Below are 14,399 nucleotides of genomic sequence, written 5' to 3' on the forward strand. Positions count from 1 at the left end.
AAAAGAATTTCTTTAAAAATATACAGAGAAGTACACAATATCAATATCAGGCAAAGAAACATGAGAAGAGCATTTTAGGCCAAGGCAAAAACATGCATAGAGACCCAGAGGCAGGCAAAACCATGCTATCTGTGTGTAGCCTAGCAACAAGCACATGGATAGTACATGCTGCAAAGTGTTTGTTGTGGTGAGTGGCCAGAGGCAGGGTTGAGAAGAACATCGCCCTGCATAGATTTTATTATTTAATCCACAGGAAGAATTGTAAGCTTTTTCCTGCTTATTTATGGTTGCATCTTGGCACCGAGTACAGTAACTTGCTTACGCTTCTTCCAACAATGTGGGAGATTATTTCCTCTCCAGCTATAATCAACTTTAAATATTAATGAAATACAGAAGACTGCCAATGCAAATGACATTCAGAGACGATCTATTGAGAAATCTTCTAAAATGAAGCTAAGAATATTGACTAGGATCTGAAACTAGGTCTTGGTAAATAGTACTGAGTGAATCGATAAGTGAGCTTGTGTCTCTGGGCAGGACCTCATGAGTACAAAAGACTACTTTAAAAAAGGAGAAGGTAGAGAAGGAGAGGAGGGAAGGGGAGGAAACAGGAAGGGGAGTACGGGGAAGAGAGTAGCTAAGACTTAAAATTCAAAGGCAGTGGCCAGAGTTTTCCTGAGTCGGAACCTACATTGAAATCTCTCCCTCCGTGCTATCAGAAGGAATCCCACAGGAGCCTCTTACCTGGGCAGGTACACTTCCACTTTTTGTTTCTTCACAGAGTTTGCCCATTCTTCAATCAGCTGTGCTTTGACCAATGGCTCCAGAGTGGCCAGTGGAACTTCCTGTCTGGACAATGCCAGCATCATACTTATCTCCTCTCCTTCATAGGGTATTTCTAGGACTTGGTAGATACCACCAGCTTCATTGGAGCCATCACTAAATTCTCCTAAAACAAAAAGAAAGATGATAAAAGGCCCATATTCAAGCTCAAATAAAAGGTTTGTTATAACTCTCTTCCAAAATAGTATATAGAATATAAGAAATTCAGGGCGCCTAGGTGGCTCAGTTGGTTAAGTGACTGCCTTTGGCTCAGGTCATGATCCTGGAGTCCCAGGATCGAGTCCCACATCGAGATTCCTGCTCAGCAGGGAGTCTGCTTCTCCCTCTGACCTTCTTCCCTCTCATGCTCTCTATCTCTCATTCTCTCTCTCTCAAATAAATAAATAAAATCTTTAATAAAAAAAAGAATATAAGAAATTCAGGAATCTGAGGAAAAAGGTTTTTTTTGTTGTTTTTTTTTAAAGGTCCTGAAATCAAGTGAATCTTCAGTCCTAAAGAATTTATTTTATTTTAGAATCCCCAGAATTATATCACAATTGTTATAATATGTTCTCTAGACTTACTTTTTATTTTTAAATGAGAGACTTCAAATGAATATATCGTTAAAGAATATCTTTAGAAACAATGGTAAGTCCTGGTTAGAAAAATAAAGCCCTAGATCCAAGTAGATGTAATTCATATTTGCCAATACCCACCTGATTTCTAAGAAGGGGAAAATTGACTATGTAATACCTGGGACTTTATCATTACCACAGATGAAAGATTTGGGCCAAGATAGCATAGTCAAAATGAAATCTATTACATTCTACAGCAGTTATCCACAGTAACTGTGGTGCTTAAGACCTCCAAATTAGGTAATGAGGTTAGTAAGGTAATGGGCTTTGTGTTCTAATAATTTAGCTAAATTCACCAGCCTTCCATAAAAAAAATAAAGAAGTCTTTAAAAAAATGATCCTGCTGCTACCTCAAAATTTCCCCATTTTCAAAAAGAAAATGTAATGCTTTTGTTGTGAGTATTTTCCTATAACTGATCTAGGTCCTTTAGACCATTAAACATTTTGGTTCTCAAATATAGTGTGTAAGAATACAGTCCATTGTAGTGTGTAAGAAGGATTAACACTCTAAACTTCTGAAAAGTCCAGTGAAATATCTTTGAAAATAATGCCAAAGATATCGAGTTGTATCACAAATCATAGACTTTCAATAAATGAAACTATGAATGATTATGTCTAACCATACATACACAGTTTGAAAGCAAAATTTTATTTATTTATTTATTTATTTAAAGATTTTATTTATTTGAGATAGAGAGAGAGTCAGAGAGAGGGAGAGAGAGCACAAGCAGAGGGAGCTACAGGCAGAAGGAGAAGCAGGCTCCCAGCTGAGCAAGGAGCCCAATGCGGGACTCAGTCCCAGGACCCTGGGATCATGACCTGAGCCAAAGGCAGACACTTAACTGACTGAGCCACCCAGGCATCCCTGAAAGCAAAATTCTAAAGAAATGCTTGTAATTTAAAAAGTGGTAAGGAATCCAAGCAAGAGCAAAGTGGAACATATAGGTCACTGACAACCACCCCAAAGCCAATGGCTTTTTGGAGTAACTCAGAATATTCTTATACAAGGTCAGGTGTTTGCCCATGAATAAAGCCACTCTGCAGGTGTAATCAACTTTATAATTTTAAGAAGTATATTAGAAAACTGTCAATGCATATAATGTTCACTCAAGATCTAATTAGAGGCCTTTGAAAATGGAGCCAAGGAAATTGAATTGTAGCCCAAACAAGATTGACAAGATATTTGAGTAATAAATACTTCATGTTCTTTCTTAAAAATTTATTATACTGCAAGAAGAGAGAAATAAAAGCCAGAATGTCTTACCATAATAAAATTCCCCTTGTTGATACATCATTGGAATTTGGACTTCACTTTCATCATCTTTAGTGAAGGAAAAGGTTCTAGTATTTTCAGGTCTAAATTGTGACTTCCAGTTCCCCTTGAAATAGATAGCATTGATGAGGGCCAAATGAGTGCTAGCATCAAAATCCCTTGGGGATACCAGATCCTTCAACAGACCTATTCAGGAAAAAATGAATAGATGAAAATTTATATTAAATTTGAAGGTGAATGGGGACCAAAAGATTATCAAACTACCATCTGATAGAGTAATCCAGAAAACTGTATACCATTACCAAATTTACAATAAAAATTAAAAGTATCTTGCTTTCAAAGGAAAAATGTTATACACACACACACACACACACACACACAATTACAGATTGTAAACACACCTACCTGCAATAACACTGGTAGGATCTTGATACTTGCAGAAACTATAGAACCAAGTACAACAGAATCTCAGGCTTTACTACTTTCTAGTTGTAACGATGTATGTACAACTCTTAACACAGAGTAAGCATTCAATAATCATTACTGAGTTTATTCTTGAACAATGTACATGATTAAAATGTCAACCAATTCAGAAATTTCCCCATATATATTGGATATCTTTCCACTAAATGTAACAACTGCATTCAACTAGGTGAAAACAGATGAGTGAAAGCCAATTGAACTAGTGATGCCTTATTATCTATCATTTGAAATATTCCTTTACAAATCTATTCTCAAAGATATTGGGTCTTTGTTGATAGCTAAAAATGTTTAAAAAGATTTTCAAAATAGCTTGTAATCATTCAGTCTATTCAAAGTGGATTGTTATTCTTGACTTATTCTTTGAATGTTAAAATACAAACATAAGTTTATTTTATCCTACGTTTTAATGTCATAGTTGAAAAAGATAGGACCAAAATTTGTATTCTCTCATTCTATTAATGAGAGAATTTGTAGTTGAAAAAGATAGGACCAAAATTTGTATTCTCTCATTTTATTTAGGTGCTTACAAAGGTGCCTCAGAATTTTTGGGATTATAGGACATAGGGCATGTGGTGAGGTTTTTTTGTTATTGTTCCAAAATAAAATATATTAGATTGACATTATTTGGGGAGTTTTGACAATATGAATTAATTTAATGAACATCTGCAATCTACTTTCAATTTGGCTTCATTTTTTAAACTCTAATTTCAATATTTTGTTGGTAAAGTTAGACAGTAAAATGGTAAAATATGAAATATTTGGAAAGTTTAAATACATTTTTAAAGAATAGATGAAACAAATTTTATTTATTTTTTAAAGATTTTATTTTTTTATTTTTTTACACCCAATGTGGGGCTCAAACTCATTACCCTGAGATCAAGCATCACATGCTCCACCAACCAAGCCAGTCAAGTTTAGAAATAAATTTTAAAATAAATGTTCAGATTAGAAATAAATTTTAAATTAGATTAGAAATAAATTTTAAAATAAACGTATCTCTTTCTAATTCTCCACTTATTTGGGCTTAAAATGGGCTGCTCTTTTTTTAAGAAATCCTATACAATTTTTTTGGTTACCAATCAAGTTCTGTCGTTTAGAATCCCAACTTTGAGGGTGCCTGCCTGGGTAGTTCAGATGGTTAAAATGGCTAAGCATCTGCCTTCAGTTCATGTCATGATCTCCAGGTCCTGGAATTGAGCCCACGTCAGGCTCCCCGCTCAGCGGGGAGTCTGTGTGTCCCTTTCCCTCTGCCACTCCCCCTACTTGTGCTCTCTCTGTCTCTCAAATGAATAAATAAAATCTTTAAAAAAAATAAAAGCCCAACTCTGATTTTTAACTCTCTCTTATATTCTATTTTAAGTATATTTTTAAGAGGCCCACGAACTGCCATCCTAATTGGTATCCAACTTCTTAAACAAGTCATCTCAAGCAAAATTCCATACAGTAGTTAAGATTACAATGCAGAGGAAAACCATGATTGGAGAGACAGATTTCAGACTGATTTATCATAGTGCCTAAATTCTTCACATGCCAAAAGACTTAAGTCCTTTCAAAAATATTTATTCATAAGCAATGCCTCTAAAAAGACTGTAATCTATACAAAATAATTATTAGATACTCAACTTAATGCTAACATTCAAAAATTCAACTGGATTGAAGAGAAACTAATTTCAGAAGTAGAAGAGAGTTAAAACTAAGCTACTAGAGAAAGAAAGGAACCAAATGACATACTATTTGTGTTATTCTCCACCCACTTATTGATATGGTTGGCCACAGCTATATTTTGACTGAAGTCCACATGATTTACTTCTGCTTTAAAGTATTTTTTCAGCATTTGCAAAAATTCCTCATTGACATGAAATCCATTTTGCACAAAGAGGGAATTGGCAATTTTCATCACATACTGGCTCTCTTTAGCAGTTACCATGTTAGAAAAATCCTTCAAGAAGGAAAATTCGTCACCTGCAAAATGACAAACAATAAGTTTATTAATGGAACAGACACAGTGAATGATCACGGGGATTGGAAAAGCACTAAAAAACAGCAAGGAAGATGGATGAGACAGGGGCCCAAGGGAAGAGCACTAGTTTATTCCCCATATCGACATGACTAAGAGGTTCCAATATTTGTGCCATTTCTAGATCTTCAAATTAACTTTGAGTATTATGAACTGGTATTATTTTTCATTTTAATTGATGTCTTGGTAGAATCTATAGAGATTTTTTTGGTTGTCTCCTTTCAAAGTACTTAGGTTATTCTTATTAAATTGGTTTTCATTTTATAATTAATAGGAATAAGAATTAAGCTTAATTACCTAATTTAAAAATCAAAATATTCCTTGAAATTTTACTTTCACTGGACTTTTTTGCCTTATAACTAGAAACATGCCTTAGAAATCATCGAGTTCTTAACTTTTTAATGAGTTGATTCTCATGTATATTGAAAACATTAAAATAGAAATCATACACCATGTCAAAATGATTACAAAAACCTTTTGGCTAAAAACTTTCCCCAATACATAGCATTTTCATAATAATAAAACATTTCAAAAAAAATTCTTGGATGCTACTTAAAAAATGAAGATACAATTGGTTTTAAGCAAAAATTTCTGATATTCCTAGAGAATCATGTTGCTTTTCTTCACAGCAGTTATCACAGTTGTAAATTTTCATTTATGTGATAATTAATTGATACATGCATCTCCCTCTAGACTGGAAACTCAGTAAGAACCATGTTTGATTTATTTGTCACAGTGAGGTTTATTTAAATAATAATAACAAAATCTACCATTTCCTTAGATTAATTCAGCTAAGGATACAGCAAGGAGTTAATACCTTCCTTGGGTTTCCTGATGGTTCTCCTAACCATACCATCTCAATGAGATCACTTTCTCAGGTTGTGTGAATATTGCTACCTGTGGCCTAAGACAACATAACTGAGTTGAAAAGTTAAAGCCAAACCACCTTGAAAAATTAAACCTAAGCACACTCACCATTTTTCAGGCTGTCATATCCCATTGAATGACGGATTTCTTTTAGGGTAGACCCCTGGGCCCCAAGTTCCATCATTCCCATAGCAAAGGTAACACTCAATGGAGAGAAAAGAATATTTTCATCTTCTCCAGTGGCTCGAAGATGGTTATACATATTCACTGACAACTCAGCAATGGTCTCATCAGGGAAAGTGGCCCCTAAAGCCAGACTTTGCAGAACCAGCAAAGAGAAGAGTACAAGGAAAGCCATGTTGGGAGAGCTCAAGCCTGAAAAACAATAATTTCCCCATATTAATTATTAATTATCTCTGAGAATGGAGTGAAAGGCAAAAAATAAAATAAAAATATGAATTATTTCTTGCAAAGTTGTAAAGCAAACCAAGTTTCTAAACATTTACAGTGTTAATATCTCCTAACAAAAGCCCCTTTAAAGGATATGTTGGGAGATACTATTTTTAAAAAGGCAGTTAATAGTCAAATGAACAAATAACATTGCTAAATTGTTAGGATATTTCCAGGAACAAGGTAGCCCTGGTCCCCACCTTCATGGGGGTTAAGAGTATGTATAGCTACATATATAATGGAAAATTTAGACCATGTTTGGTGAGGCGAATGTATCAATTTTTCATATCTTCACCATATGTATTTTGGTCATGATTTTAAAACAATTTACTCTAGCTTACACTAAACTACATGGGTCCAGGAAAACTATAATGGAACACAAAAGATATTTACAGGGTTTAAGATGAACTGGTGAAGTCAGGCATTTGAAAATGTCATTCTACTCATTCACTATAATTTATAAAATTAATGCAACATGCAACTGGGTTGCCAACTGGCAGGAAAAGATCAGACACACACCTGCCACTGGCCCTAGATTATTCAGCCCAGGCTGCAGAACCCACAGGAAGTGGTAACCTAGAGAAGAAGCAGGTTCAGCACTTCCTTGTGCTCTTTTCCCTTCCACAGTGGCTACCTATGAGGCTGTTATTCCCAGTGGTGATCTCTGGGCAGGGTGGGGCCTTCTACCACCCTGTCCTTTTATATTCAGGCTGATACTACCATTTCAGCTTATACCAGAACACGATGCTTCTATTTCAATGAATATTTCTAAATACCAGGCTTATCTTGTTCTTGAACCATTTTCTCTTTGGAAAAGAAAGTGTCAGTGCCAGACATCTCTGGCTAATATTTCTTCCTCCTGGCACACCAGTGTTCCAGAAGCCCTGTCTCCCCACAAACAGCACACACTGACCAGCACACAGCTGGGACAGAATTTCCTTTTTCCTTGTATTCTCCCTCTTTGTCACTGCAGGCATCTAAAAGCTGAACTGCCTAGTCAGACAATTAAGTAGCTTACTTGTTCATGACCTTCAAGAAAAAAAAAAAAAACTATCATGAAAACAACATGTAAAGTGATACTGAGCAAACACATTTGGAAAATTGTATTTCAACGAGCATGGAGCATTAACAATCCCCTTTCCTCAGTTAACAGAAGGCATACACATTTTACTTAAGAGCAAGGTGTTTCTGACAGGGGTTTGAGTCAGAATGTCCTTCTCCTTCCTGTAGCATTTTTCATTCCAACTTCAGGAGAGCTGCCTATTAGTTTGCAAGCCCTTCACATTTTAGGGTTCAGTTTTAGGGATCAGTTTTGTTTTGTTTTGTTTTGTCTGAGAAACTCCAAGCACTGCTGTCATCCCTCTGCTTTTGTATTAAAGTTTAGATCATTCTCCTTTGTTTAGGAAGGTAAGGCTCAGCCTGTATGTAAATACGGACTCTCACAACCCCTGCTCTGGGACACCCTGCTGTGGGAAACCCCGCTGTGGGAGACGGGGAGGGGGGGGGGGGGGGGGGGGGGGGGGGGGGGCTGGCTGCCTGTGGGAGATCAAGTGCACCACAGCAGAGCAGTGTCTGTGGTGGGACTGAAGCCTGGGGCAGAGAACACAGCTGCCCTGCCAGCTGGGCGGACTTGGGCCATCAATGCAAGGCTGCCCTGGAATTCACCCCCCTCCCGCCCCCGCTTCTGTACTCCAGAGGACTCCAGGAAAAGGTGGAAGCAAAATAGGGGAACTTTCTCAATCTCTAGATTCAGATGGAAATTTAGCAGGTACCCTTCTAAATTTGAAAGAGACCTTAAGATATATCCAGTATTTAATACTTAGGATATAACACTGGTTACTAGAACTCAGAAATCCAAGTCAGACTCAAAGGCCCATGCTCTTAATCATGACACTATACTGCTATCTGACATAACCTACAAAGACCCAAAGCTGGGCCTCATTACTTTTGTTTAATGTTATCTAGTAGAAGACCATGAAGTTAAAGTCACTATATGGTAGTGGTATCTGTCATTCAGTAACATGGCTATTTGGAAACCATTGCTTTCAACATGAGTATCAAATTTTAGGTGAACAAAAAGATTTCATTCATATAAAACAAAAACCAACCTATTGCCAACCAACAAGCATTCTAGAAAAACAAGGCCAAGTCCATCGTATTCATCAGCATTTTTATTTACAAATGAATGTGCCATGATATAAATAAGCTAACACATAATGTATGACCTTTGGCAAATCACATGCCTTCTCTCAGTCTTAGCTTCCTCATTCATGAGATGAAGATGCCAATTTCTACGCCACACAATTTTTTGAAAGATTTTATTTATTTATTTGAGAGAGCGAGAGAGCACAAATAGGGGAGCATCAGAGGGAGAGGGAGAAGCAGGCTCCCCGCTGAGCAGGGAGCCCAACTCCACACAGTTATTGAAGATGTAAATGAAATAGTGTGTGTTTGAAGCACTTGTTTTAAGCTACAAGTGTACTAATAAAAAACATTATCATTAGAGAATATGTTTCCTAGGTTTAAATATTTGCTAAGTCAAGGAAGAGGCTCTAGAGCCAAAATGAGTATTTTATTTTTCCTGTTGGCTCATCTAATGTAGCACTATTAAATGCCATTCATTCAGCCAAGATTGAAAGAGGTAACAGGAAGATACCCAAATGTATAAGCACGGGATCTTGTCCTCAAGAAACTCATAGCATTGTACAAGAACATGTAATCTATTATAGTGGTTCTTCTCTTTTTTAAGAAAAGAGATTCTTTTAAGAATCAGGAGAAGGGTAAACAGTCTCTTCAGAAAATGCATGCATGTGGCTAACAGAACATTACTTTCATTGGCCAGGATATTTACTGGCCTCAGGTTAAGAACCCCCTGGTCTGTAGCAGATGGTCCAGATGCAGAAAGAAGCAGTGTTTGGTGGACCTGCAGCTTATTGGGGGAAAGCAATTTCAAAACCACTAATGTATCTTCAGGCTTCTGGCAGACTCCCGGAAAAAACATCCGTATGTCTGTGAGAAAGGGCTCTTCCCAGGGTAGTGGGCAGCAGGCCACGATCTACATGCTCTGCTGGGGAATTAGAAGCAGTATGGCTCTGAATGGGGGAGCGAGTTATATCAGGAAACCCTTTAGTCAAGATTTAAAGAACTCTGTTCTGGAAGCACACATTTTATCTAGTGTTAAGTGATCTTTCCTTCTTTTAAAGGCAAAATGTCGTGTGCAAGAAAAAAACATGGCTTCTGCCAGACTGGCCCTGCCTTTCTGATCTACCTATCCCACCCCTAGACCCTAGCTCCTTCACCTCTGCTGCCTCTGATTACTCCTTCTGAGGACTTTTTCTGGGGAGAAGGGAAGCTTCCCCTTCTTCTACCTTCTAAGTGGGGAGTGTTCTCCGGGGATCTATTCCTGGCCCTCTTCTCTTCCGTGAACTGTTCTTCTCGTGCCTGCTGGTGAACTTCTCTCAAAACATAGAAACTTCAACTATTATCCCTGTGCATAGTATTCCCCAGGAAGTAAAATTCTAGCTCTGGCTTTCTTTTTATCTTAATTCCTGATGTGCATTGCAAATTGTTTTGGGAGTGTTTTAGTCTTTGACTCTTGTCAGCACTTCAAATTCAAGGTGACTCAAACTGGGCTCCTTGTCTTATCAATCAAGCCCATTCTTTTTTTTTTTTTAAATATCAGAGTCCTTTGACTCCTGTCCATGTCCCTTTCCCTTGTGTTCGATGTGCTGTCAACACTTATTCCGTACTGTGTTCTGGACACTTCTTCTATCCATTATCCGATAACCATTCCCATAGACATTGTGGCAGTTCTTCTTAATGCATTCTCAAGGGCTCCACCAATGACTTCCATCCATTCTCTGAAGCCCAGGGTATTGCCCTCCTCAATCCAATGGATGCATAGTTTCCGGATGAATTGTTTTGAATTACTGTTATGAACAGGTATTCCTATATTTACAAAACCTCACAATCTTCCTCATGCCTATAGAGTAAAGCCCCAAATCTTTAGTCTCACTTTACTGTGATCCAACATGTTTCTACCCACTACTCCCCTTCAGGGATCCTCCAATTCAAGCCAGACTCCTTTTTGCAATACATATCCCAGAATTTCTGTCTCCTGTTGCTGGCTTGTGTAGTTCTCTTTCTGGAACTACTTCAACCTGGTTCCATATGTTCAAATCCTAACCACTCCTCAAGGTTCTGCTCCACTTCCATTTCCTTCATGAATACCCTCCTGGTTCTTCAGTTACAACAGCAATTTCCCCCTCCTCTGAAATGTTGGCACATTTTATCTCTACCTCTCCAACAGCACATACCACTGCTTCCTTCTATTACGGATAATTCTGTACACGAGTCAGCTGGTTTCCTCGGCTTTTGAAGACACAGAAGTGCATTCCTCTTTGTCTATCTTAAAATAATCAGAATAAGCACTTAATACATTACGTATCATAGTTACCAAATATTTGTTGAATGAATGTAGCTCGAGATGTACAGGCTCATGCATTGGAAGGAATAGCAAGAGTAGCTGCTGCTCCTCAATTCTCGAAGCTAATTTAATCTTAGTCCACAAGTAGTGGCTCATTTCCATTTTTTATTCCCTTTGATAAAGTGTTTCCTTATTGAGTCTGAGACCATCTTTCCAGTCTGACAAAGTGGTACTGTCACCAATGCTGGCCTAATGGCAATGCCTGGACATGGGATGCATTAACAAACAAGTGCACCACCTCGAAAAATCACAAAAGGTGCTACCCAAATGTTACTGTATTAACATTAGTCAACAAAATGCCAGGGCCCCACCATTAATCATAATAATCAACACATTCTAAAATGAATTACTCTCACATGGAGCATTACTTTGTGGATTCATTATTTTCAAGCTACTGAATAAAATGCCTTTACAGAAAAACAAGGGGCTACAGGACCAGAATAGTAGTAGATTGTGCTGTTGTGCTAGAAAAGGCAGAAGTAGTTGAGCTATGAATAAATTGCCATTAACTCTTGCATCTCTCCTTTACATGGTAGGATAGGTTTTGGGCATGTGTATGTGCGTATCCTGCTTTGGCAAACACTTCATTCAAACAGGCCAGGGAACTAAATCTTATAATTGAGGTGTGAGTGATCACAGAGTGGAAAGCTGGCACAATAAGGAAGATTTTTAAAAAAAGCTTTCTTAGTAGTTAATCTTATTTATAGAAAGATTGATATTCATAAATGCAACTTGTTGCTTTTTTTTGGATAGTCCAATTATTTGAAATGTAAAAAAGATGGTTTCATAATTGTGAGCTAAGTAAAAAAGGAAGGTATTCTTTAGAAGGTGAAAAAAAAGTGGCTGAGGAAGATCCTTTCTCAAACAACAACAACAAAACAGCCATACAAAATAAGGAAAAAAAACGCCTAAAGCAAAGAACACGATCTTGAATCACTCTGGTGTATTAATTCTCAGATTTTTGCATGTAGTTATTTTTTTAATTGAGGGAACCAATATAAGGTTGCTAAATTTTTATTTTATTAAGTAAATACATTGGAATGGGGGCAAGTTTAACAAAAAGAATGCCTCTTACATTCACATAAAAAATAAACATTTCATCATGAAAAGAAGACAGTTCTTCAAAGTGGATATGTTTGAATTCATGGTTTCACTACTTTTTCTTTTTTCTCCCCCTCGCCCCACCCCCCCATGGGTTGGCACTGAGTGTTTACAAGCCACTTCTCTAAGTTTGGTTAGTACCAGTTCACTTGGTGAAATTTGGAACAAGCTGGTCTCCAGATGTTTGTTCTCTGATTTACTAAGAGAAAGGGTTGATCTAGATCAGCAGCAGTGAAGCTGGAAAATTTGTCAAAGAATTTGTCACACACAAAAAAGGAGTCATGACCAGGATGCCCGGGTGGCTCAGTCAGTTAAGTGTCTGCTTTCGGCTCAGGTCATGATCCCAGGGTCCTGGGATGGAGCCCCACATCAGGCTTTTTGCTCAGTGGGGAGCCTGCTTCTCCCTCTGCCCCTCCCCCTGCTCATGCTCTCTCACTCTCTCAAATAAATAAATAAAATCTTTAAAGAAAAAAAAAAGGAGTCATGACCTTGTGAAACAACCTGTATTTTAGCAAGCTGTAATTTAGCATAGTTCCTCAACTGCAACATGTGTAGTGTACCTCCCCACCCCCAATTTTAACTTTTCAGAAATTAGAATAAATCTTATGATCAAAGTCCAAAGAAACCAGTCAATCTTCAGAGATGCAGCTGTGCCACTGTGATCATTTCCTGTGTAAGCGTCATAGCCTGGATAAGTGTAAACTTTAGGCTACTTGTTTATCCTTGTTTCCTCAGTCGACTTATTTTCATTGGTGCTGCCTCCCACAGTCAAATTTTTGCTTAAACTTGGACCCAGAATTGTCCTCGATAGCACTGTATTGTATGGCAGCACTGAAAAGAAAAAGGGCTACAGCCCCAGCGAACAGAGGGGAGGATGTAAGTTTACTGTAAGTGATGCAACATTTATCACTTGAGAAATGAACCAACTGATTTTCTTGTAACACAACAACTGAGTATTTTACAAAGGATCCCCGAATATAAGATCCATGTATGTATATGAATTTGTGCAAGGAGATATATCTCTTGTCCTTGGGATATATACAAAACAACTGTCTGTTGGATGCCAAGCAACACAATTAGAGGCAGATGAATTTGCCAAATCTCTCAATATGAATCATAGTGCTTTCAAAGTGAGGAAAGGTGAATGATCAATGCATGCTTTGTGAAGAACTATTGCTCAGGTGCTAGGCTGTCAATAGCTTCCTGATAACTTTCAAATTAGCTGTATAAATGTGTGGAGGGGTGTGCAGGTGGAGTAGTCAAATAATCAAATGGAAATGGAGAGAATACACCAGTAGTCTTTGAAATGCCTTAAGATTATATTTTCAATCACAAAGGTGCTAAAAGTTTTGATCAGAAAATGCATTATGAAAAGTATCATGTCATGTGCTAATAAACAATGGCCAGAAGTGATTCAGAAGGATGAAAAGAAGGCTCAGACTTAAAATCTTAGTTATTAAGGGCATAATAAGCTAGCATATAAATAAAGATACTCCATTGTGCTATATTTTAAAAAGAACTGTACATTTTTCTCCTTAAAATGTTCTTTCTCCCTAAAAAGAAGATGCTACGTAAATTGAGATGTATTTTAAAACCAAGGGACCAGAATCAAGGAGATAAAGGAGTGAAGGAGGTTTAATTCTGTAATCACGATATCTATGAAATTATGATTCGTCCATCTTTTCCTCTTTCTTTTGCTTCTCCCCCCAGCTATCTAGCTCACTGTGATTCTTTCCATACTCTCTTACACTTTGCAAAAAAACACATCTTTATGTTCTTTTTCCTGTTCTGTTGAATCAAGCAAAAAGGAAAGTTTATCAGGTATCTCTTAAACAAGGAGTAAATGGCCAGGTAAATCAAAGGGACAGAACTATGGAGAGAATAAGTTACAGATAGATAATTTACCAGAAAGAATTACGAAAGACTTGAAAATGCCCCAAGATGATTACTGGGTGTCTTCAATTAAACATAACCTAGAACATAACCTTCCGGGGTATCTGACTATGAGTTTTGGGCCCTTCGTTGTCTTTGAACAACTTCATAGTTCTCTAAGTTGAAGATAATTGATAGTGATGCAAATGATTCTTCTATATAAATGCACAGTGTACATGTATGATTGAATGCAATTGATTATTGCCCTGTGGATATTGCCCAGTTCTGCATCTGTTAAGCAAATGTGTTTCAGTATTCCTCATGAGTTTATATATTCATCTGCTTTTTGGATTCTTTAATGAATTGGTTGTAACAGCTTACTGATTCTATCAT

General features: G+C 37.3%; 1 protein-coding gene across 2 annotated transcripts in view; it reads right to left on the minus strand.

Moving 5' to 3' along the window:
• The window catches only part of SERPINI1 (serpin family I member 1), a 69,161-nt gene that overhangs the window by 20,431 nt on the left and 34,331 nt on the right, over positions 1 to 14,399 (minus strand). For both annotated transcript variants that reach the window (XM_025879415.2, XM_025879399.2), the window contains 4 exons: positions 6,206 to 6,472; positions 4,945 to 5,175; positions 2,722 to 2,916; positions 745 to 949 (listed from right to left, as the gene is read on the minus strand). In XM_025879415.2, the coding sequence (XP_025735200.1) occupies positions 745 to 949; positions 2,722 to 2,916; positions 4,945 to 5,175; positions 6,206 to 6,455 (881 nt within the window). In that variant the 5' untranslated portion in view covers positions 6,456 to 6,472. The remainder of the gene's footprint in view (positions 1 to 744; positions 950 to 2,721; positions 2,917 to 4,944; positions 5,176 to 6,205; positions 6,473 to 14,399) is intronic.

The sequence above is a fragment of the Callorhinus ursinus genome, unplaced genomic scaffold (assembly GCF_003265705.2).
Source record: "Callorhinus ursinus isolate GAN/ISIS: 27379988/994484 unplaced genomic scaffold, GSC_fseal_2.0 scaffold1, whole genome shotgun sequence".
Lineage (NCBI taxonomy): Eukaryota > Metazoa > Chordata > Mammalia > Carnivora > Otariidae > Callorhinus > Callorhinus ursinus.